The following is a 26,844-nucleotide window of genomic DNA, read 5'->3' as shown; positions in this document are numbered from 1 at the left end:
CAATTACCTGTTCTCTAATGCAACAATAAAAAATCACCCACCCAAAAAACCATTGTAAATTCAAATCCCCAAGTTCTGTGCTGGATGACAGTGAGCAAGCAGTTATTATACTTCTGACCTGAAAGTGACAACAGAAGGCAACTGAAAATGACAAGCTTTCTCTTCTCTAAAGTACTCAAAAGACAAAATTCATATCATTTTCTTGTGCCCTATAGGCTCAAAGATTCATGCACTGCAGAGACCACTGAGGGACATGAGATGCCTGTACATCCATTGTCAAGACCACAGACTCAGCATCCCAAGCTGCTGAACAGCTTCTCAACTTGTAGCTAAACTGCTACAAATGGCCCTGAGGACACTCTGCAGCATATGGAAGTTCCCAGGCTAGGGGTCCAATCAGAGCTGCAGCTGCTCACCTACACCACAACCACAGCAACGCTGGATCCAAGCCGCATCTGCGACCTACACCACAGCTCACGGCAACACCAGATCCTTAACCCACTGAGCAAGGCCAGGAATCAAACCTGAGTGCCCTTGGATATTAGTGGGGTTTGTTACCCCTGAACCACAAAAGGAACTCCTCTTATATCTTTTTTTCATGGAAAGTAAATAATAGTGATAGAGGATGGTGGATATTATTTTGTTTTATGATACACTGTTTTGGGTTTTTTTAGTTATAATTTTTAACAACAATGAAATTTTCACCAAAACATTTCACGTTAATTGTATACTAGAAAAACTATAATAAGTAGGAGGGGAAATAAATCGCCAACATGGAGTCAGACAAAAATCATAAAAACCACTTGCTTCATATGGACACAGGATAAATTCCATGATAGAACCAGTTCCCATTTAAGGGAACTTAGTTTTTGTTTTGTTTTTGTGGCCATGCCCGTGGCATGTGGAAGTTCCTGGACCAGGGATCAAACCTGTGCCACAGCAGTGACCCAAGCCCCAGCAGTGACAATGCTGGATCCTTAACCTGCTGAGCCACAAGGGAATTCCAATTAGTCTTTGCTCATAAACTACAAGTCCATCTTATTTACTTCTGGAGAATTTTATGAGACAAAGGCAGCATCCAGTGACATTTCTTTGGTTGTTAAGTTTGTCAATGTGCTCAGGAGACCAGGCTGGAGGTTAACGTCCTGGCGTGCTGCTCACTGTGTGGTGGCCTGGGGCAGGTACTTACCCACCTCCAGGCTCTGTTTCTTCATCTCTAAAGCAGAGAATGTAATGACATCTATTTTTATTGCCATTAATTTCTATGAGTATATGCAGCATTTTAAACATCTTGTTATGTGATTAATAACACTATTTATTAAGTATCTATTATGTGCTTTACTAGGCCATATGCTTTACAAACACAATCTGCTCATCCTCACAAGGACCTTCGGGTCAGTATTGCTATTACCCTATTTTATTTATCATGCATCCATTCCACAAATCCTGAGCACCTACCATGTGCCAGGCAATGTTTTTGACACTGAAAATACATCAGTAGAAGACAGGCAATCCCTGCTTTCACACAGCTAGCAATCTGCACGTAAAGATGAAACTATCTGATAAAATGATAAGTACTGTGAAGAAAAAAACAGCAGGAGATGTGAGAGCATCTGTAAACTGATGTTCAAGCAGGTCTTTCTAAAGAGGTGGTAATTAAGCTGAGACCTGAATGAGAAAGAGAAAATCTTTGCAGGATCTGAAAGAAGTCACTCCAAAGGCCCTACGGTAAGAGCAGGCACTGCACAGCAGCGAGCAGCTAATGTATCTGGAGGTCAAGGGTAAAAGAGTAGTGGCCAAAGATGTGGTCTGGGCGGGACCCAGAGGCTAGACCACGTGGGGCCTTGTAGACTAAGGTCTGAAGTCCAAATTTCCTTAACAGTGCAAGGAGAAGCCTTTCGAGGATGCTAATAAGCAAAGCAGTAATAAAATACCCTTGTGTATTTTTTTTTTTTTAAATCCTTTAGGCTGTTCTGAGGAAGCTGCATTATAGGGTGTGCTTACTTGCTGATGTAAATGGAATAGCTAGGAGACGCTTGCAGTCATGCAGGTGAGAGATGAGAGCAGTCTGAAGAAGCGGGGGTGGGAGTGGAGAATGGGGATGTGGAGCTAGAACTGACAGGGCCCGCTGGACACGACAGAGGTGCAGCATGGCAAGGAGGCCAGTCGGGAAAGGGAAGTTTCACGGGTGGGTCCTAGGACTGGGGCTTGAGCAGCTAGACGGTGGATGGAGGGCTGTGAATGGCAGAACAGTTCCTGAAGATAGGGAAGCCTGGGAGGTGCAGATCTGTCCTAACCAAATCAAGCTTCCATGTTGGGTCCTGAAAGGTTAAGCAACTTCTCCAAGGTCACATCACTAATAGGTGACAGAGCTGGGATTCAAACCCAGGCCAGTCCGACTCCAGAGCTCATTTTCAAACTGTAACATGTAAAGACAGCTGCACGCAACAGCTTTCCCTTGAAGAAAGAAGACTGTCCCCGCGGCAAGCCCTGCCCTCGGCTGACCTGGTCCACGTGGCCCTTGCGCATTTCCAGCACGGCCAGGTTGTTGTAGGCCTCGGCGTGGTGGTTGTTGTTAACCAGGGCCAGCCTGAAGCACTGATGGGCCAGATTCGTATCTCCTATGCCCTGCAAGAGGAAAGCACAAACTCGCACACACAATTCCACCCACTTCCTCCTGCCATCGCAGTCCTCCTTTCCTCAGATAAATCGTGTCTGCTACCTTAGCCAAAAGCAGCAGGACAAGGGCGACAGGCACGTAAGGGGATTCGACCTGGGACGATGAAATGAGCTGTGGTGCCTCCCAGAAACCTCTAAATTGCCTCTAAATCGCTAATCACACCCGGATTTCCAATACCTGAAGATTTCTTCCAACAAGCGGTTACCTTTTCTGTAATAGAAATTTTACTACAGAAACAACATACCACAGCTACATGTCCCAAGTTGTACCAGACGTCAGCTACCTCCTCTTCGTTTTCAGCCAGAGAAAGGGCACGTTCGAAGGAGGTCAGAGTCATATCATACTGCTGGGCATAGAAGCAACAGAGCCCCAGATTGTTAAAAAGCTGGCAGTTATAAACACCCATCTGCAGGAGTCGCCTTTTGGAAAAAGAGCACACATTTTGGTGTCAGACCAACTTTATAAATATTAATATACATATCTTTTTTTTTTTTTTTGTCTCTCATCCTTTTAGGGCCAGGGATCGAACCCGCAACCTCATGGTTCCTAGTCGGATTTGTTTCCACTGTGCCACAGTGGGAACTCCAACACACGTATCTTTTTAACAAGGTTAGAAATGAATTCATTATATAATTTTTAATACCCTCCAAAGAATATAAACAGAAAGAATTAGGTAAATGAAAAAATGGTAAAACAAATACAAAACCATGTCTTTTGTAATGGTACTAGTTACGACTCCAAAGGCAAGGTCAGAAATAACTTCTGGGAGTTCCCGTTGTGGCGCAGTGGTTAACGAATCCGACTAGGAACCATGAGGTTGTGGGTTTGATCCCTGCCCTTGCTCAGTGGGTCAAGGTTCCGGCGTTGCCGTGAGCTGTGGTGTAGGTCACAGACGCGGCTCGGATCCTGCGTTGCTGTGGCTCTGGCGTAGGCTGGTGACTACAGCTCCGATTCGACCCCTAGCCCGGGAACCTCCATATGCCGCAGGAGTGGCCCAAGAAATGGCAAAAAGACAAAAAAAAAATAATAACTTCTGTAACTTTTTTTTTAACCCCCCCCCCAACTCTGTTAGAGAATCAAAAGAATAAATAAATGGTCCCATAAAGTAAAATCCACACTTTTGCCTCATAAAGCTTTGGTGCTCATCAGCAAATTTCTATGACCTTTTAATCAAATCTGTGGCCTATGTTTAGCATTCACCTCCGAGGACAGCTGAGTTGGGTCCGGTTTTTGGCTATGTGTATTTTGTGGTTCAGCTGCACCTAGTGAGCTTCCACCCAGCATGGCAAGATCATCAGTGGATCCCTAGGTTATCCACTTAGCTTCTCTGCTGCAGCTCATGAACCCCATTTTGCTTCTGTGCATCATTAATCCCAAAGGATAAGAGAGCTCAACTAAGCAAGCGAAAACCCACGCCAGCTGCCCTGAGGAGCCATGACCCACTCTGGGGTGGGGGGAGCAGAGTCAGCTGCATGTGCACAGGCTGGCACCATATCATTATGTTTTATGCTCCCAGCACTTATCTGGAAAGAACTCTTGTCAGCTGTCAGTTATCTCCTCATTCGTCACCCAAAGGCTGGAGAGGAAGTCATAACTTAAAAATTAATTTCAGAAACCCTCTATAGTTTAAAATAAGTATGTGCTCAAAAGAGAACATCATTTATGTAAATTTTGAAAAAAATATTTGGACAAGAATTGACAATATTTCACAAAACAGGGATCTTGTTTCAGGGCCCCATCAGGACTCAGGGCCTAGGGCCCACTGCTCTTTGCAAATCACATTTACTATTTTACCTTCAGGATCTTTTTATTGTGCACAGTGGGACAGATGGAGGCAGTGATGTAGAAGTGCTTCCAGTAACTATTAAACTCTTATTGGTTGATGACAGAATGGCCAGTTGATACAATGACATGGTGTTAACTCAGGTAATTATCCAGGTGTGTTTCTACAAGATGCCAAATACTCGTGTATTTCCAAATTATGAGCTATAGCTTTAATATTCGTAAAACAGTTGGGTGCTTAAATTTTTAGTCTCATGTAGACCTGGCTATACATCATTTCTGTACATTTTCATTATATCTTTCTTATTGTTTCACCATGATTTCACAGGAAAGCAATTCTACAAACTGAATGTCAAGTGCACCTGTAAAACCGGAGGGCTACTTCTGGTTGATCAGAGTAAAAGTGGTTGCTTCCAATGCATGCAATGGCTTCCACATGAGTATTGTCCTGTTTCAAAACCTCTTTGTAGTATTCAGTGGCTGATGGAATATTATTCATTTCCTGTTTTTAAGACAGAAGAGCAATACTGTATTAATACTGGACAAGAGATTATTTTTATTCTGACTGGCTTACATTCTTTTATTCAATGAACTATTTATTAAGTGCCTACCATGTGCCAGACTCTGTTCTAGGCCCTGGGGACACAATGTGATCAAAAAGATACAGTCAGTCCTCTGTATCTGTGGGTTTCACCTCTGCAGAGTCAACCAGCCACAGACTGAGGAAAAAAAAATTCCAGAAAGTTTCAAAAAGCAAACTTGAATCTGCCACACTGCCAAGTATTTCCATGGCATCTACACTGTATTTACAACTATTTAGATAGTGTTTACATTGTATTGGGCATTAAAAGTAATCTAGAGATAATTTAGTGCATACAGAACCATGTGGGTAGGTTATATACAAATACTACAGCCTTTTGTATAAGGGACTTGAGCATCCACTAATTTTGGCAAACGAGGGGGTCTTGGAACCAACTCTCCCCCCTCGATATGGAAGGGTGACCACTATCCTCAAGGAGGTTACATCTGGGAGGAGGACAAAGAAATGAACAACTATATAATGTCAGGTCCAACAAGGATAAGTGATTAAGAGAAAGAGAGCAGCGTGAGAAGAGAGAGGGAGGGGAGTGGGTGCTGCTTCAAAGGAGTTGTGGAGGAGGTGCCGTGTGAACAGAGGCTGAGTAAAGTGAGGGATGGAGACCTGAGCACACCTGGGGGAAGTGCAAACTGGGCAGCAGGAACAGCCTAGGAGAACCACGCACTTGTCACGTAAAAGAAACACATAAGTGACAAAGTAGAAGAACATCTACTGAATAGGAGAAAATATTTGCAAACGATATGCCCAATAAAGTGCTATATCCAAAATATACAAACAGCTCATACAACTTACCGTCAAAAAACAAACAACTGAACAACTACACAGCAACAAGTTTGACAATCTGGAAGAAATGGACAATTTTCTAGAATCTTACAGCCTGCCAAAACTGAATCAAGTAGAAACAGACCAACTGAACAGACCGATCACTAGAAATGAAATTGAAGAGGTCATAAAAACACTCCCTACAAATAAAAGTCCAGGACCAAATGGCTTCACAGGTGAATTCTATCAAACATATAAAGAAGAATTGGTGCCCATCCTCCTTAAACTCTTTCAAAGGTTGAAGAAGAAGGAATCCTCCCAAAGACATTCTATGATGCCCCCATCACCCTCATTCCAAAACCAGACAGAGATACCACCAAAAAAGAAAACTATCGCCCAATATCATTGACAAATATAGATGCAAAAATTCTCAACAAAATCCTAGCCAACCAAATCCAACAACATACTAAAAAAATTATACACCATGACCAGGTTGGGTTCATCCCAGGTTCACAAGGATGGTTCAACATACGCAAATCAATCAGCATCATACACCACATTAACAAAAGAAAAGTCAAAAATCATATGATCATCTCAATAGACGCAGAAAAAGCATTTGACAAAGGTCAACATCCATTCATGATCAAGACCCTCGCCAAAGTGGGTATAGAGGGAAGTTTCCTGAATATAATCAAAGCCATTGATGAGAAACCCACAGCAAATATAATCCTCAATGGGGAAAAACTGAAAGCCTTCTCACTCCAATCTGGAACAAGACAGGGATGCCCACTCTCACCACTGCTCTTCAACATCGTTTTGGAAGTCCTAGCCACAGCAATTAGACAAACCAAAGAAATCAAAGGCATCCATATAGGAAGAGAAGAGATCAAACTGTCACTGTATGCAGATGACATGATACTATACATAGAAAACCCTAAGGACTCAACCCCAAAACTACTTGAACTGATTCATAAATTCAGCAAAGTAGCAGGATATAAGATTAACATGCAGAAGTCAGTTGCATTTCTGTATACCAGCAATGAAATATTAGAAAAGGAATACAAAAATACGATACCTTTTAAAATTGCACCTCACAAAATCAAATACCTCGGAATACACCTGACCAAGGAGGTAAAGGACCTATATGCCGAGAACTATAAAACTTTCATCAAAGAAATCAAAGAAGATGGAAAGAAATGGAAAGATATTCCATGTTCCTGGATTGGAAAAATCAATATTGTAAAAATGGCCATACTACCCAAAGCAATCTATACAGTCAATGCAATCCCTATCAAATGACCCAGGACATTTTTCACAGAACTAGAACAAACAATCCAAACATTTATATGGAACCACAAAAGACCCAGAATCGCCAAAGCAATCCTGAGAAACAAAAACCAAGCAGGAGGCATAACTCTCCCAGACTTCAAGAAATACTACAAAGCCACAGTCATCAAAACAGTGTGGCACTGGTATCAGAACGGACAGACAGACCAATGGAACAGAATAGAGAACCCGGAAATAAACCCTGACACCAGTGGTCAGTTAATCTTTGACAAGGGAGGCAAGAACATCAAATGCGAAAAAGAAAGTCTATTCAGCAAGCATTGCTGGGAAACCTGGACAACTGCATGCACAGCAACGACACCATGCACACCCTCACACCATGCACACAAATAAACTCAAAATGGCTGAAAGACTTAAATATAAGACAGGACACCATCCAACTCCTAGAAGAAAACATAGGCAAAACACTCTCTGACATCAACATCATGAATATTTTCTCAGGTCAGTCTCCCAAAGCAACAGAAATTAGAGCAAAAATAAACCCATGGGACCTCATCAAACTGAAAAGCTTTTGCACAGCAAAGGAAACCCAAAAGAAAACAAAAAGACAACTTACAGAATGGGAGAAAACAGTTTCAAATGATGCAACTGACAAGGGCGTAATCTCTAGAATATATAAACAACTTATACAACCCAGCAGCAAAAAAGCCAATCAATCAATGGAAAAATGGGCAAGAGACCTGAATAGACATTTCTCCAAAGAAGATATACAGATGGCCAACGAACACATGAAAAAATGCTCAACATCACTGATTATAAGAGAAATGCAAATCAAAACTACCATGAGATACCACCTCACACCAGTCAGAATGGCCATCATTAATAAGTCCACAAATAACAAGTGCTGGAGGGGCTGTGGAGAAAAGGGAACCCTCCTGCACTGTTGGTGGGAATGTAAACTGGTACAGCCGCTATGGAGAACAGTCTGGAGATACCTGAGAAATCTATACATAGAACTTCCATATGACCCCGCAATCCCACTCTTGGGCATCTATCTGGACAAAACTCTACTTAAAAGAGACACGTGCACCCACATGTTCATTGCAGCACTCTTCACAATAGCCAGGACATGGAAACAACCCAAATGTCCATCAACAGATGATTGGATTCGGAAGAGGTGGTACATATACACAATGGAATACTACTCAACCATAAAAAAGAATGGCATAATGCCATTCGCAGCAACATGGATGGAACTAGAGAGTCTCATACTGAGTGAAATGAGCCAGAAAGACAAATACCATATGATATCACTTATAACTGAAATCTAATATCCAGCACAAATGAACATCTCCTCAGAAAAGAAAATCATGGACTTGGAGAAGAGACTTGTGGCTGCCTGATGGGAGGGGGAGGGAGTGGGAGGGATCGGGAGCTTGGGCTTATCAGACACAACTTAGAATAGATTTACAAGGAGATCCTGCTGAATAGCATTGAGAACTTTGTCTAGATACTCATGTTGCAACAGAACAAAGGGTAGGGAAAAAATGTAATTGTAATGTATACATGTAAGGATAACTTGATCCCCTTGCTGTACAGTGGGAAAATAAAAAAATAAAATAAAATAAGAGGCCCTAGAGCTGAAGGGCTCTAAATTTCAAAAAAAAAAAAAAAAAAAAAAAAAAACAACTGATTAAAAAACAGGCAGAGGACATTTTCCCAAAGATGACCAGCAGACATGGAAAGACGCTCAACATCGTTAATCATCAAAGAAATGCAAATTAAAACCACAGGATCACCTCACACCTATCAGAATGGCCGTCATCAAAAAGAACGTAAATTAACAAATGCTGGTGAGGATGTAGAGAAAGGGAATCCTCCTACACTGTAGGCTGGAAATGTAAAATGCTGCCACCACTGTGGAAAACAGTATGGGGGTTTCTCAAAAAACTAAAAACAGAACAACCATATGACCCAGCAATTCCATTCCTGGGTATATATCCAAAAAAAAAAAAACTAATTTGAAAAGATACATGCACCCCAGTGTTTACATAGAAGCATTATTTACAGTTGCCAAGATATGTAAACAATCTAAGTGTCCATGAACAGATGAAGATGAGGTACAAATATACAACAGAATGCTAATACTCAGCCATAAAAAAATTATGAAATTTTGCCATTTGCAACAACAGGAATGGACTTAGAGGGCATTAAGCTAAGTGAAATAAAATAGACATAAAAAAACACAACCTCCACACTTTGATAACCTGAAATGCCATGGAACTTATCCATCTTTGTCAATCTGATTAAGTAAAAAATGACAAAAAAAAAAAAGCAGTTCCCATTGAATCTGACTAGGAACCATGAGGTTGTGGGTTTGATCCCTGGCCCTGCTCAGTGGGTTAAGGGTCTGATGTTGCTGTGAGCTGTGGTGCAGGTCAAAGATGCGGCTTGGATCTGGCATTGCTGTGGCTGTGGTGTAGGCCTGCAGCGACAGCTCTGATTAGACCCCTAGCCTGGGAACCTCCATACCAAGCAGGTGCAGCCCTAAAAAGACAAAAAAAAAAAAAAGGTACTGGTTGTTGGGTTTTTCTTTTTTTTTTTTAGGGCCACAGGTGCGGCCTATGGAAGTTCCCAGGCTAGGGGTCTAATTGCAGCTGCAGCTGCCGGCTTACGCCACAACCACAGCAACGCCAGATCTGAGCCACGTCTTCGACCTACACCACAGCTCCCAGCAACACCAGATCCTTAACCCACTGAGCAGGACCAGGGATCGAACCCACATCCTCACGGATACTAGTTTGGGTTCATGACTGCTAAGCCACAACAGAAGCTCCGACATTATTAATGTTTATTTCTTTAATTATTACTGGGGCTACACACTCAACACACCAGATACTAACTTTTCTTTTTCTGTGTATTGTGGATCCATGTACTTGGCCAGTTCTCTTATCCTATCTTTTGTCCTTTTACTATTAGTGTCTGTGGCTTGGGTGGGACGCTGCCCTCCTGAACTCAGGCAAGCTGGAGACAGAGCTGTGGCTTGGGGGTCCCTGGGCATGAACTCTGTTTTCTCCTTCCTGATGCAATGAGCCCGTGCTGAGGCTGACTTCCATTCAAAACCTAGGAAGGCCCTGTGTTTATAAACATTCCCTTCCGAGGAAAAGCATAGATGGTTTGGCTGAATTCTTCCAGATGTGTGCTTCTAGCCACAGCATGAAAGGGCAGTGGTATAGCCGCAATGCAGCTGGGATTTGGTCCGTTGTCTCGTCTCTGGGCTGACTTTAGTTGTATGGAGAAGGTCAACAGCCACTGTGTTGGCCGGCAGGACAACAAGGGCCACATCATGATTTTGACCCACAACGGCTCTGAGGAAACACCTAGTTGCCATGTTTATATTATTGACCAAAAGGAGAATTTGAGTGTGCGTGCACACATGTGTTTGTGCGTAATTCTCCCACCAATCTGTAAACGACCTGAAACCCAGCAATTGTGAATGAGGAAATTAAAAGTAGACTTTTGTCTGTCCCAGGTATGGCAAATATGTCCCCTGTTTAACGTTTTTAACCTTTTTGCTGTTGTTTGAGTTTAGTTTTATGTACACCTTTGTTTTCACTATATAGAAAATTTAACTTTTATACTCTGAAATTTATCAGTCTTTTCTATTATGGCTTTCTTGGTATCATGTTTAGAAAGTTCTTCCCCATTCCAAGTTTATACAAAAATTCATCTATATATTCTTCTTGAACGTTCATGGTTTTAAATTCTGAGTCATCTTGTAGCAATGGATTCTTTTAGTATAAGAAATCATTACTCAAAAAAAAAAAAAAAAGGACAGAAATCATTACTCATCCAGCTCTATTTTTAAAACTACTAAATAATGCAATAATCTAACTGTTTAAAAGACAATATCACATAACTTTTTAGACACATGAATATACATAGATTCTCTTTTTGTCCTTTAGTCTCACATCAGACTCATTTAAATTATAGTAGCTCTAGGATAAATTTTATTAATGCAGACATAAAGTAATATTTTCAAGCATATAAACGTCACTTCAAGTATATAAACAACTGTGGTATCATTGAAGTGATTTTTACAGTGCTTATTACTGAACCAGGCATCACAGAACACTGCCTCTAATTAGATTTTTAGTTATATACAACAAAACTACAAATAAGGAAGTGAATGTTGCAATGATTCTCAAACTCTGTTATAATCAGAATCACCTAGTGAGCTTGTTAAGCAAATGCCCACGTCCCACCTTCCAGGAATCTGAGTCAGGAGGCAGAAGATGGGCCTTACTCTCAAATATTCCCAAAGTCATTATCATACACAGTAAAGTTCAAGGACCACTAGAATAATATTTCCTAGGGTAATATTTCTAATTCCAAATAACTTTCAACATAGAACAGTTAGTTCCAATAAAGGCCTGCCTCTCAAATGAATCAACAAAAGGCCTCAGGAAAAACTAAAACCACAACCAAATAATTTTAGCAAGGATAAATCATTTCAAACAAGTTTCTGTACAGAATAAGCAATGAACCATAGGCAGCACAACATGTTCACTTTAAAATAGGAAACATTTAAAAGAAACAAGAGCAAAATGAAAGTGATAAATAAAAAGAAAGCCTAAAGGGAAAGAATCCCTCCAGAGAAAGTACAATGTACACACACAAAAATCCCTAAAGGCATATGTTATGCAGGCTGAAGAGCTAAGGGACAAACTTGAGCAATTACACCTCAATCCACTGCCACATAAAGAGAAAAAGAATACACTGGAAGTCTTTGTATGGTAAACTTTGCCATAAAGGAAATTAACCAATAAATTCAAAGGGAAATCCTGCATCTATTTCAAGCCTGTGCTTAGTCCTTGGTCACCCTACTGGTATATGACATTGCCCTCACGCCTAGGGTATTTTCTCTCCACTTCTTTCTTCCTCTGAGTGCAAAATAAAATTCTACTTTTTCTCACAAAACTCCCCCCTGAATCCCTATAAAAGGATGGTATGTGCTTCTCCAATTCTGGGCCAAACCCAGAGCAGGGACAGGAAGAAAGTAGTTGCCTAAAGAATCCACTCTGGGAGTTCTCTTGGCCACAGCAGGTTAAGGACCCAGTGCTGTCACCACAGCAGCTGGGATCACTGCTGTGGTATGGGTTTGACCCCTGGCCCAGCAACTTCCACATGATGCAGGCATGGCCAAAAAAAAAAAAAAAAAAGAATCTACTCCAGAACCACTCCCTAGCCCAGACACGGCAAATGACTAAAGCAGAGGTGTGGAAGGACTTCTACGGACCAGCAACCACACATTAAAGACTACCAGAGTTCTCTAGTTCTTTCTGCCAGGACTTCCTGCCTAAGAAGAGAAAGCCAGGAGGAAAAAAATGTGCAGAAGACAAGGCCTGAGAGTCAAAGAACTCCAGTTCCATTGAGATGGTCACCACCATGCATGAGTTCCACAGGTTTCAAAATCAATTCCATTTTATTTCCTTCTTTTCTAAGCTTTTTGGTCAAAATTCTGTTCCTGTTCAATTTAGGGTCATACAAGTAAAGATACAGAGATACTGATACAGTATTTTTACTGAATGATCAAAGTTTTCTATTTACATGTTTAGCAAAATTATACTTCAAACAGAGAAAATATTTCCAGACAATTTAAAGGTCATGTTTATTGTTTTCATATTAAAAGTATTACATGGTCATTACGGAAAATATAGAAAATATAAAGAAGAAAATAAAAATCATTTCTATACTAATACCCAGATACAGCAACTATTAACACCGTCCATTCTTTTTCTAACAAAACAGTTTGAAAAGATCCTACCTAGGATTTCGAGGAGTTTAAAGAGACTAGAGATGCTTCTCTTCAATATTATATTTGAAGTCCTAAACAATAAGATTTCTTTTAAAGTAATTGAAATGAGGAGAGAAAAACTGTATTAGCAGATGGTGATTATTTTATTTACTTAGAAAATCTAAGAGAAGCTATGGATAAGGTATTAAAACATAAAAAGAGTATTTAATTAGCAGATGAAAACTATTATATATAGAATGGACAAACAGCAAGGTCTCACTCTATACCAGAGGGAACTATATTCAATATTCTGTAATAAACCGTAATGGAGAAGAATACGAAGAAGAATATATATAATGAAATCACTCTGCTGTACGGCAGAAATTAACACAACATTGTAAATCAACTATACTTCAATAAAATACATATTTTAAAAGAGAATACTTAGCCAAATTGCTAGATCAAATCAAACTTAAAAAATCAATGTATTCCTACTCACCGTAAATAACCATAGAAAATAAAAGAGAAAAACGATTTTACCTAGAAATACATCTGTGCAGAAAAGAGTTAACATAGCAGGCCTGGGCCTGCTACTCTTAGAAAGGCCCACCTGCAAGCTTGGCCCCTGGTTGGCATCTTAGAGTCGGCTAGTGCCCTATATTGCCCTTCCCCAAATGATGAGTGTGGCTCACTACCCCTAAGCTGTACAACAGTGTGGGGCATAAACGTGCCGTGCATAAACACCTGCTTTACTTCTTGGTCTGGGATTCTGGTGTGTGAGAGGCAGATGGTGCCTATCTGACCAGCCCCAGTAACGGATACCAGAAATTTAGTGAGCTCCCTGATAAACAGGACTTCACACATGTTGCCACAACTTGCTGGAAGAATTAAAAGTGCCCTGTGTGGTCCCGCTGCAGGGGAGGACTCTTGAAAGCTTAGGCCTGGTGTCCTCGGAACTTTACCCCGTGTGCCTGCTCCCTTTACTGATCTTGCTTTGTATCCTTTGGCTGTAAGTTGTCGCTCTGAGGACAACTGTGTGCTGAGTCCTGAGACCTGATAAATCATCAAATCTCAAGGTGGTTTGGGGGACTCTCAGCAGAACATTTATGCAGATCATTACAAAATCCTTGATGAAGGACCAAAAAAAAAAAAAAAAAACACCTAAGCAAGTGATCTAGAGTGAGAAGAAAGGCAGCCCCAGCCTCATCATTCATATATTCAATGCAATTCCAATCCCTGTGTCTACAGGGGTTTTTTTTGTTTGTTTGCTTGCTTGTTTTAATATGGAAGAGTAAAGGGCCAAGAATAACCAAGTGTGAAGAACAGGTGGTTTACGTGCCTGACCCAATATCAAGAATTATTATAGGGAGTTTCCATTATGGCTCAGCGGGTTCCAACTATTATCCATGAGGATGCAGGTTCGATCCCTGGCCTTGTTCAGTGGGTTAAAGGATCCAGCATTGCCACGAGCTGTGGTGTAAGTAGCAGACATGGCTTGGCTTGGATCTGATGTTGCTGTGGCTTTAGGGTAGGCCGGCAGCTGCAGCTCTGATTTGACCCCTAACCTAGGAACCTCCAAGTGCCAAGGGTGCAGCCTTAAAAAGAAAATTATTATTATTATTATTATTATTATTATTACAAAGCTACAGTAATTAGGCAGTCAGGAGACCATTTCAAGAGGATTTTCATGGAATTTGACAACATGACTCTAAAATTTCTAATAAGCCAAAGTCCAAAATAGTCAAGACATTCCTAATGAAGATGAACAAAGTGGCTTACCAAATTACAAGTATTATAAAGCGACAGTAATTAAGTTGGTATAACACCGGTATAAGAATAGACAAACAGAACAGAATAGAAAACCCAAAACATATCTAACGTGTTTAGAAAAATATCTGATAGTTGACATTACAGACCTTGAAAAAAGGATGAGTAAAATGTGCCGGGACAACTAGCTATTTATGGGGAAACTAAAAAATCCCTGCCTCATACCATCCTCTATACTCTTCTATAGGTTTGAAATACTTCACGAAAAAACTTGGTTTGATTAATACGTACACTAAAATCTCTTATTCTGTTGGTAAAACATAGGCCGATGATAATAATTTTATAAATTGTCATCCTTGCTAGGACCCGAAAGGACTATGAGCTTACCTTAAGTAGCATATAACCTCAATCTTACATCAACTTGTTGAAAGATGTGAATCTTACCTCATAGATCCTGGCAATTCCACACAGTAGGGTTACTTCTCCCGGAAACTTATCTAAGCCTTGTTTGAAAAGATTTAAAGCAGTCACAGGTTGATCCAATGAGATGTAAACCTAAAGCCAAGGCATATTTCAATAAAAAGTACTGGTTCTTGAAATAGCAAGAGCATTTGTTATGATGTTTATAATTATTGTTTGGTAACCAATTATCTCCTAGATATGACAGTAAAAAAAATTTCAAAAATGCTTAGGGTTAATTTCCAATAATGACGTTATGAGTGTGTGTGTATATAGATAGATAGATAGATAGATAGATAGATAGATAGATAGATAGACAGACAGATAGATAGATAGATAGATAGTTTGTTCGTTTTTTTGTTTTTTTGCCTTTTCTAGGGCTGCTTCCTGCAGCAGATGGAGGTTCCCAGGCTAGGGGTCTAATCGGAGCTGTAGCCGCCGGCCTATACCACGGCCATAGCAACGCAGGATCTGAGCCACATCTGTGACCTACACCACAGCCCACAGCCAGATCCTTAACCCACTGAGCAAGGCCAGGGATTGAACTCGCAATCTCATGGTTCCTACTCGGATTCGTTAACCACCATGCCATGACGGAAACTCCTGATATTTTACTTCCACATGCTGTATATGAAGTATTCATTCATTGTACCTTCAGCAAACACTTCTGACAGACTTACTACTGTCACAGAGACTGGGCGGAATAGACATGGGTATATCTAGAGTCTGGCCCTAAGGAACAATTATGAGGCCAATGTTGAAGATGCTGGAGAAAGAAGGGATGACCCATAAAAGAAGGTCTGAGGAGGGGCTGCAGGGGAGAGCCCCTGAAGAGGGTGGTTTGGGAGAAGGATCTTTGGAAATAGACGGGAAACAGATTTGTAAGGTACAGGGTCAGGGAGTTGAGAGGGTTGATTGTTTTAACTTGATAGCTTCTGCTTCATCTGCAATTACATTAGCATGAATAAACCATATACTTATTAGTAACTTCTAAAACAGAGAATTACAGTTTTATGTATAGAAACATAAGATTATGACTTTTTTTCTTCATGATCTTGGATCCTCTATTTCTTCCTAAACATTTGCATTATGCTTTGAAGAGACCTAGATGGACACACAGAAAACTGCTTACAGGCTTTATGGCTAAGTATGAGATTAGAGGGAATGGTATGGATGAAAACTTTTCAATTTTCATCTTATATGCTTCTGAAATGCTTATTAAAATATATGAAATAATATAATTCCACATACTGAGTAATATAAAATATTTAATAATTTGTTAAATGAACAACTTAAAATTTTAAGAAATAATACTCCTTAAAATCTGCTTGGTCTCTATTACTTAGCAATTAATTCCTTCACATATTAAAGAAAATAAGTAAACTGTACCTCTATACAGTCATCTAGGCAACAATGGATTTAAACAAATCACTTCATGAAAAAAAGAGCCAAACCATGCACTTAATAATAGTTAAAATTAAACGTGCATTTTTAACCACATGACAAGTGATTATCATTTAAGAAGATGCCAGTCAAATACTGCGACCTGAGTTACAATTTCAAGCTGTCAGAATAGTTTACTGTGATATTTAAAAACCTCTTTAAGAACTTTACGTATAATGTACAGAAGATACTGAGATACCAGATAGTTTCAAACCTTTTTGAAAAACCACTATAAACATACTAAGATTAGCACAGTAGATTTATGTAACAGAACTTCACTTTGTTTCTTTTTAGTATGCTAATTTTAATCCCATATTTAGAAAGTAGTAGTACTTCCTTCTATATCTCATCTTCATTTCAACCTTCTTTACCACACTTTCTAATTTAAAAAATTCTTGAAGATACAGCAAAGTGATGTCTTAACCACCGCTTCATCAAATTTTTTTTTTTTAAAGTAGTCTTGGTGAGGGTCAAGAAGTAACTTTATTCCAATGCCAAAAATTCTAGGTGGCCCTTCACTTCTGTTGGGGATGTGGGTGTCATGACAGGACAGTAAGTTGGCTCTGGAATCAGAAAGTCCTGGCTTTGAACACTGGTCCTTAATAGCCAAGTGAGCCTGAAAATCTTTCTTATCCTCTTTAAGTCTCCTTTTCCTTAAGAGTACAAAGAAAATGTTAGAATCTGTCTTACAGTGTTGATATGAGGGTTAAATTAAATTGCATATGGTACATTAAATTGCGTAATTAAATTGCATATGGTATTTTGCAATACCTTACAGAAGGTGCTCAATAAAGGGGAAATACTGTTTTTGTTGTAAAGAACAGAGCCAAGAAATGAAAGACCTACGTAAAAACGATCCTTGTTCTGTAGGTGGGAGACAAGTGTGTTGCAGAACAGAGGGCCTCTCTGGGGGATTGTTACCCATGGGTAACAAGTTAAGTCTTAACTTGTCAGAGTCCTAAAGAAATTGGCAACTCTACCTATGCCCTAGTCAGAATTTAAACATTTACCCAGAGAAGACAAAATCCACTCAAATTAAGCATACTTACTTTTGCCAAGTAGAGAAATGTATCTACCATTTCCTGTTGCTTCAGGGCTGATTTAAATTGTTTTTCTGCTTCACGATACATTCCTAACCTAAGAACGGCCATTCAGAAAATTAAACATTCAACTTAAAAATGAACACTACAGCATTTATTCATACCCTGAGGATATGAATTAAAGGCAAATTACATTTTTAAGAGTAAACATGTACCAAGAAGGTAATGTCCTATACACACTTATCAATGTATTAACACACATATTAATATAATATGTGTTTTCCTAAACTAAGGAAAACAATTTCTGTTCCCATATTCACTGCCCATCTAATGCTTAAATGCTGTGTGGAGTCTGTGTGAAACCTAGTCACAGCATGAGTAAGAGCCAAGTCACAGCAGTCCAGCCCCCAAAAGAACTTCGATAAGCTGGACATTACGTCACGTGACCTCAATAAATGCTTAGAGCCTCCATTTTATTGGAAGAACTGAAAATGACACTTCTTTGAAAACATCTTCTGCTTTGAGATAAAAGCCCATTTTTTAAAAATTGAAATTAACTGACATACAACATTATATGAGTTTCGGGTGTACAATATAATGGTTGGATATTTGCGTATAGTGCACAATGATCACCACAATAACTAATTAACATCCATCACCATACACAGTCACAGAATTTTTTTTCTGGTGATGGCAACTTTTAAGGTTTACTTTCTCAGCAACTTTTAAACATGTAATATAGTAACTATAGTAGCCATGCTGTATGTTACATTTCCATGATTTGTTTATTTTATAACTGTATGTTTGTAGTTTTTGACTTTTTCACCCTTTTTGCCCACCCCTAATCCTCCACCTCTGGCAACCACCAATCTGTTCTCTTTATCTATGAGCTTTGTTTTATATATACATTTTTTAGATTCCTCATATAAGTGAGATTATACGTTGTCTTTCTCTAAAAACTTATTTCACTTAGCACAATGTTTTCAAAGTCCATCCATGCCACTGCAAATGTCCAGATATCATCCTTTTTAATGGCTGAATAATATTTCATTGTATATATCTTTATCCACTTATCTATTGATGGATACTTAGGATGTTTCTGTATCTTGGCTACTGTAAATAATGCAGCAATAAATATGGTAGTGCAGATATCTTCTCTTCAAGTCAGCGTTTTCATTTTCTTCAGATAAATACAGAGAACTAGAATTGCTGGTGCATGTGGTAGTTCTATTTTTAATTTTTTGAGGAACCTCCATACTATTTTTCATAGTGGCTGCGCCAATTTATATTCCTACCAAGAGTACATGTGGGTTCCCTTTTTTCCAAGTTCTCACCAAATACTAGTTATTTCTCATCTTTTTGATAATAGCCATTCTAATAGATATAAGGTGATATCTCTGTGGCTTTTGACTTGCATATCCCTCATGATTAGTGATGTCCAACATCTTTTTATATTGGCCATCTGTATGCCTTCTTTAGAAAAATGTCTATTCAGATTCTTGGATTGTTTGGGTTTTTTTACTACTGAATTTCATGAGTTTTTTTTTACATATGTTGGATGTTAACCCCTTTTGGATATATGATTTGCAAATATTTTCTTACATTCAGTAGGCTGCCTCTTCATTTTGTTTATGGTTTCCTTTACTGTACATAAGAGTTTAGTTTGAAGAAGTCTCACTTTTTGCTGCTGTTGTTGTTTATTGCCTTTGCTTTTGGTGTCAAATCCAAAACTCATCATCAAGACCAATGCTTTCTTCCAGGTGTTTTATGGTTTCTGGTCTTATATTCAATCTTTAATCAATATTGAGTTCATTTTTGTGTATGATATAAGGGAGTGGTCCATCATTCTCGTGCATGTGGCTATTCTAATTTCCCATCACAATTTATTGAAGAAACCATTCTTTCCTCTTTGTACAATCCTGACTTCTTTTGTAAATTAATTGACCATATATGCATGAGTTTATTTTTGGGCTCTCTATTCTATTCCATTGGGCTCTCTATGTCTGTCTGTATGCTAATACCATACTATTTTTATCCCTATAGCTTTGTAATACAGTTTAAAATCAGGGAGTATGATATCTCTAACTTTATTCTTCTTTCTCAAGAATGCTTTGGTTCTTCGGGATCTGTTGTGATTCCATACAAATGTTAGGATTGTTCTACTGTGAAAAATGCCATTGGTATTTTGACAGGGATTTCACTGAATCTGGAGATTGCTTCCCATAGCATGAATGTTTTAACAATAATAATTCTTCTAATCCATGAATGTGGAATGTGTTTCAATTTACTTATGACTTCATCAGTTTCTCCAATCACTGTGTTATAATTTTTGATGTACAGGCCTTTCAACTCCTTGGTTAAATTTATTCCAAGATATTTTATTCTTTCAGAGGGTCACTTTTTCTCATCTGGACATAGGGATAATAACAGCAACTACCTCCAAAGTATTGAAAGATTTAAGTGAGATTATGTAATGTGTAGACAAGCTATCTCTTAACTGTAAAGCACTTTACAGATGTGAGACATCAGTAGAAATAAAGACTAGAGAGCCAAGAGGAGTGGAGTGAGATCCACAGATTTGATTCTAATCCCAAGTCTGCTACTAACTAGCTCCTGATGCAAATCACATGCTTTCTTTGGCCTCAGCTTCGTCATCTGAAAAGAAATGTCGGACCTGATGGTCCCAAAGTTTCCCTTTCCCAGCTTGTAAAGTTTTATTATCCCAAAGGTATCAGTTCTTAGTGCCATCATGTGATTGCTAACTAAACATTTTCTCAAGTAAATGAAAGACACAGTTTTCATTCCTTCATGAGGAAATCTGTCCGCCAAAAGGGTCACCAGATTTGCGATTCTGAAATATGTTGCCTCAGCTTAGCCTTTTACAAATAATCAAAATTTTACCTGTAGTAACATTTTCCAATCTGCACTTTCCACCACCAGTCCTTGTACTGAGAATGCTCTGTGGAAAGGGCAGCCAAATCCAAAGCCTTTGAAAACAATTCATTTTAGATTAGGATTTTCTTTTCTAACAATAAACAGAAAGAATAAATAATGAAATAAACCATATAATTAGCATCAATCAAAACATGCATTAGAAATCACAAAGAAACGCAAGTGGCTCGTGTCTCCAGATGGCCCTACCAATTTTCCCTAAATAATCAGTTCCAGACCAGAGGGTTGACAGCAGATGAGAAGTAGACACTGATCAAAAGGAAGCAGATGTACAGTCTATTTGAACACAGTTTCAATACACAAGGTACAAAACTGTACATTAAAAAATCGGTACATTTTCACCCTCTCCACACCAAAATGCCTCCAAACTCAGTCAAGCCTTTGCCGTGTAAGGCAGGCCCAAAAGCCAACCCCACTTTAAAGACGGATGTGGAGAAAAAGAGAAAGATCAAGGATGCAGAGAGAACTTGGTTTGAAATCAGGATCCTGAAGACGAATGAAAGAAGCTGGGCCACTTGGGTAACTGGATCTTTAACAACCATTGTTCCATTATTCTGTCATCACCTTGCATTTCAGTAATTCTAAAGGTCAAACTTGCCTTTGCCAGCCGACTGAAAAGGATCTTAATTGCTTTCATATTTTACATGTGTTTATCCCTTTCTCTCTAATTTTTTCTGGCTTGTTCATTCTAGTGATTATTTAAGATCAGGCAAGAGATATCTAATTAGGAATGAGGATTCTATACCAAAAACAGTGGAAACCATTTGGGCAAAGAGGAAAGCAAATTTATCTTCATACAAATTTAAAGCTCTCAGAAATCTGAAGCTCATAAAGATCTGGTGAATAAAAACTCAGCTTATTAAATTGAAAAAGAAGTCTTTTCAAAATACTTACTATTCTTTCTCCTAAGGTTGAAAACCTTTTATTCTTTAGCCAGTGTTAATATAATCACAATATCCAACAGCTCAGTTAAAGTAACTCTTAAATTTTTCAGTTGTTATCTCAGGATGCATCCCATATTACTGTCCATTTCTTAATATTAACTCTTTTCTGAAATGAATGCCAGAAGAGTTCCTGGAATATCCTACTGCAAAATTAATAACTTTCCTGTGCTCCCCATCTTTCCTCACTCCAGGGGAGACTTCTAAATATGCAAACTATTTATAAAGGGATGCTGTCACCATGCTGAGGTTCTAATGGACTTGAAAAATCAACATCTCTACTTGAAAGCTATGGAAATTAAAAACAAGCCACATACTACATTCATATGCTGATTTTTCTTTTCCTTTTTCCCAAGCCAGAGGTAAAAGTGGAAGCAAAAAATGAATAAAAAAGAATAATTTCAATTACCATTATCTCTGGAAATGCCAGAAAGCCAGCCATATTTCAACCAGCTCAGCTCAGGAATATATTATAAATATCTGAATATATTAATTTTAACTTAATCTTTTAAAAGATCAGCAAATAGATCATATTCACTTTCATGTTTAACATAATAGACCTATTTTTCAGAAAAATATGTCATTTGAAAATTTTTTTACATATTCTAATTTTCCAAGATTAGATTTAGTGCTTATTACAGGCTGCTGCTTTCAGGTACTGTTCCTCTGTAGGACCCATATATTTATGCTATACCAATTAGGAAAATGAATATGAACTACTCATGTAGTAAAAAACAGTAAGAAAAAAATTACATACTTGAAGACTAGGGCTGCACTAGACATAACCATTTGTGACAATTTCAAATGGACCCTAAACTCCCTGAGGATAAGCACCCACTTCTTACACAACTCTTTTGTTCAGGAATGTTGCTGTGCTCTTAAGAGGCCCTTAAGAATTAGGGAGTTGCCATCATGGCTCAGCGGTAACAAAACTGATTAGTATCCTTGAGGACGCGGGTTCAGTCCCTGGCCTCCTCAGTGGGTTAAGGATCTGGCGTTGCTGTGAGCTGTGGTGTAGGTTGCAGATGTGGCTGGGATCCTGCATTGCTGTGGCTGTGGAGTAGGCCAGCAGCTGCAGTTCTGATTCAGCCCCTACCCGGAGAACTTCCATATGCTATGGGTCTGGCCCTAAAAAAGCAAAAAAACAAACAAACAAACAAAATTATTTGCTGACTAAACTAATTCTATTCTTTACCTCTGATTTATGTTGAAAATACCTTAAGAACCATGGAGTCCCCACCATGGCTCAGGGGAAACGAAACTGACTAGCATCCATGAGGATGCAGGTTTGATCCCTGGCCTCACTCAGTGGGTTAAGGATCCAGCATTGCCATAAGCTGTGGTGTAGGTCGCAGACGCAGCTCGCATCCTGCATTACTGTGGCTGTGGTGTAAGCTGACAACTACAGCTCCAGTTCAACACCTAGCCTGGGGAATCTCTTCCATATGCTGAAGTTATCGCCTTAAAAAGATTAAAAAAAAAAATTAAGAACCAAACAAAACGGTCATAGTAATAAGATTCATAATTTAAAGCTATTAACATTTAAAAATTTTAATGAAGTGACAGATGATCCATATTTCTTTAAAGTCTTTACTAGTTTTTCAAAATAAATAACTATACACTTTAAAGATATTTGAATAACTTAATTAATCCAATATCTACATATTAATAAAGACCTAGAATGTCATAAATAAAAGGCATAAGTTCATAAAAGTCCATAAGAACAGGGAACCCTCGCAGATCTAAACAACATAATGTTTGTGTCCAACTGAGCGTCCCAGTGACTTTCCTAAGTAATAGTGCTCCAGGAGTTCCCATCATGGCTCAGTGGTTAACAAATCCGACTAGGAACCATGAGGTTGCGGGTTCGATCCCTGGCCTTGCTCAGTGTGTTAAGGATCAGGCGTTGCTGTGAGCTGTGGTGTAGGTTGCAGACGCAGCTCAGATCCCGTGTTGCTATGGCTCTGGTGTAGGCCTGGGAACCTCCATATGCCAAGGGAGCGGCCCAAAAATTGGCAAAAAAAAAAAAAATAGTGCTCCAAATACTGAAGTTCAAAAAAACAGTCATCCGTTCACTATTACTAGAGTTGAGACAATTTCAGCATGATAAAATTAAAGAGCATATGGAAATAAAGATTCCAGAATCTCCAACCCAATGCACATCAGTTTTGTCACTACTGCCAATATTGCTTCAAAAAGAGAGAGGAAGGAAGCGAGTTATTAAGAATTCAAAGGCAGAAATACATTTTTCCATAGAATAACTTTATTTTTTTTGACATTTAAATACCACTTCAGAGCATTCGCTATCGTTGTCCCATGTACAGGATGTACAGGGTCCTCCATATTTGTCTTGGTAGAACCACCAACCTACATGCCACTTCAGTTGTGTCAATATTGCCCTCCCCAACAAAGGAGAAAAGTATTAACTCAAAAGAGAAATACAGTTTTCCATCGAAGACCAATTTTTTTCTTTTTTTTCTTTTTCTCTTTTTGCTTTTTAGGGCCACATGTGTGGCATATGGAGTTCCCAGCCTAGGGGTCAGAGCTGCAGCTACAGGTCTACACCACAACCACAGCAACACAGGATCTGAGCTGCCTCTTCGACCTACACCACAGCTCATAGCCATACCGGATCCTTAACCCACTGAGTGAGGCCAGGGATCAAACCCACATCCTCGTGGATCCTAGTCAGGTTTGCTTCCACTGAGCCACAACAGGAACTCCTGGAAGATCAATTTTATTCTTTCTTAACACTTAAATACTACTTATATTTTGTCTCCAATATTCTCTTTATTTGTGTGAAAGAGTATATTTACAAGGAAATCCGGAGGCCACCCAAAGTAAATAGCATAAAAGCACTTCTGATTTCTTCAGCTTTTTCGAAAAGCAGAATTCTTTTTTCCTTTTTCCAGCTAAAGTTGCAAAATATAGAAAAGGTATACAAAGACATGCTTTGTGCTCATTAATTAAATCTTTCTTCCATTTAGATAACATTTGTGGTAAAGTCTAAAATGGCATTTTAATGGAACAGTCTGATCCATTACAGAACTATAATGTGGCAGGCCTATAACAGAAAACAGATTAAGGGGCATCCACCTGTCCCTCTCAATATACTAGCACCTATCGTAGCACCAATACACAGGTACTCAATAGTTATGTGTTTAAAGAGTAACCTAAAAAAGAAAGAAAGAAAGAATAACCTAATCAGAAGAGATTGGGCACGAACAGGGTGGTATGACACACTGTTGGTGGGAATGTAAATTGTTGCAACCACTATGGAAAACAGTATGCAGGTTCCTCAAAAAACTAAACATAGATCTATTACATGGTCTAGCAATTCCACTCTTGGACATCTATCTGGAGAAAACCATAATCCAAAAAGATACATGAACCCCAATGTTCACTGCAGCACCATTCACAACAGCCAAGACATGGAAGCAATCTAAATGTCCATCAACAGATGAATGGATAAAGAAGATGTGGTACATATATGCCATGGAATATTACTCAGCCATTAAAAAGAATGAAATAATGCCATTTGCAGCAGCATGGATGGACCTAGAGATTATCCTACTAAGTGAAGTAAGTCAAACAGAGAAAGACAAACATCATATGATATCACTTATATGTAAGATCTAAAACAGAGGATACACATGAACTTACATGCAGAACAGAAACAGACTCACAGATTTTAAAAACAAACTTATGGTTACCATAGGGGACAGGCAGGGGAAGGGATGGATTGGGGGTCTGGATTGGCCTATGCACACAGTGGTATATGGAATCACTGGCCAACAGGGAATTGCTGAATAGCACAGGGAACTCTACCCAATATTCTGTGATAATCTATATGGGAAAAGAATCTGAAAATGAATGGATGTGTGTATAGGTATCACTGAGTCACTGTTGTACAGCAGAAATTATCACAACATTGTCTTTGTCTTCCTGAACACTTTAAAGATACAAGGCTTTCTCCTTGAATAGGAAAATGACAGAAAATACTACCATTAGACATTGCAGAATTAATTAACTACATTTGATTTGACAAAATCTGTGAAGTTACTGTTCACTTGCATATTAGCATGTAAAAACTGACACAAATGAGAAGTCATATGCATATAATCTTAAAACTCTCTGTTGAGAGGCTACCTAGATGACTGATCATTGATTATTAGTGAAGTAGGGTGATGGTTGATAGGGGCTCATTATAGTCTCTACTTGCATGTTTGAAATTTTCTATCATAAAATGTTAAAGGCAGGCAATGGGGCACTCTACAAAGAAACCCAAAATATATGTATTAGTAAGCCCATAATCATTACATGGACCAAAGGGGGGGAAAAAAATGGATCAACAATGGTAACCTAATAGTCAAAAAATAAACTTTAACACAAACATATTATGCAACATTCTCAATTATCTATATCTTGTAGATCTAATTATGGATCAAGCAGAAGCCTTACTACTTCTACAGCTATACTTCTATAGTTATACTAATTTTCCTATTGAAACAGACAATGGACTTGAAAGTATTAGTAATTCTCCAATCTTTAATAATTCCACCTGTTTAATAGGTAAGATATAGAACATTTCCAAATCTAAATCCCCAAAGTTAGAAAAATTACAATTAAAAAACAAGCACAAATTCAAAACTTACAGTCTTAACATCATTTTCATGATGAAAGATATACTCAAACAAAGCCTGTGAAGAAAAAAATGCAAAAAATATGTGAGATTTTTATTTTAACAAAAGCGCTCTATTATATCAAAACTCAAAGGCCATTCTGACAGCAGCTGCATTGAACCAAAATAACAAAGTACTCTAAAGTGCCTGGGATTTATAACTAAAGGATCTGTCCATCATTTGTCACACTCATTTTAAAATAAGGCTACTTATAACTGATTCCTACTTTTTAGAGAATACAAACTGGAAAACTCAAATAATTCAACTTTTTTTCCCTATTATATATACTACTTTATTAGAACGAGACAAATGAAAACCAACTTTAGCACCATCATAAACTGCTTGTATTATGCAGTGACTATGATATTAATAATGACACTTTAGACATGAGAAAATCTGGAAGTTCTTTCTGAAACAAAGTAGAGTTTAACTATAAAGTGGGGTGTTCTTTTGCTTAATGTGCAGATGCCTCTTTGAGCAGCCAGGACTGAGACCCATTATTCTAATACTTCACTCAGCTCATTTACTGAACTACCTCTTGGTGGTACTAGGTTTGTCCATAATACCATTATTTTACGCTTTCAAAGAGGCCAGCACCCTGATATCCAGGTTATTGACAAAGAAGACTTGGAGCAACCAAAAAAAGGAAAAAAG

General features: G+C 38.7%; 1 protein-coding gene across 2 annotated transcripts in view; it reads right to left on the bottom strand.

The window, feature by feature from the left end:
• Positions 1–26,844, bottom strand: part of TTC8 (tetratricopeptide repeat domain 8) — a 52,966-nt gene that overhangs the window by 4,671 nt on the left and 21,451 nt on the right. For both annotated transcript variants that reach the window (XM_047796097.1, XM_047796098.1), the window contains 7 exons: positions 26,164–26,208; positions 20,517–20,602; positions 17,625–17,712; positions 15,118–15,228; positions 4,825–4,964; positions 2,925–3,099; positions 2,506–2,628 (listed from right to left, as the gene is read on the bottom strand). In XM_047796097.1, the coding sequence (XP_047652053.1) occupies positions 2,506–2,628; positions 2,925–3,099; positions 4,825–4,964; positions 15,118–15,228; positions 17,625–17,712; positions 20,517–20,602; positions 26,164–26,208 (768 nt within the window). The remainder of the gene's footprint in view (positions 1–2,505; positions 2,629–2,924; positions 3,100–4,824; positions 4,965–15,117; positions 15,229–17,624; positions 17,713–20,516; positions 20,603–26,163; positions 26,209–26,844) is intronic.

This window comes from Phacochoerus africanus, chromosome 9 (genome assembly GCF_016906955.1).
Source record: "Phacochoerus africanus isolate WHEZ1 chromosome 9, ROS_Pafr_v1, whole genome shotgun sequence".
Taxonomy (NCBI): domain Eukaryota; kingdom Metazoa; phylum Chordata; class Mammalia; order Artiodactyla; family Suidae; genus Phacochoerus; species Phacochoerus africanus.
Note: the sequence above shows the minus strand (reverse complement) of the source record. Positions and strands in the feature narration are given on the sequence as shown.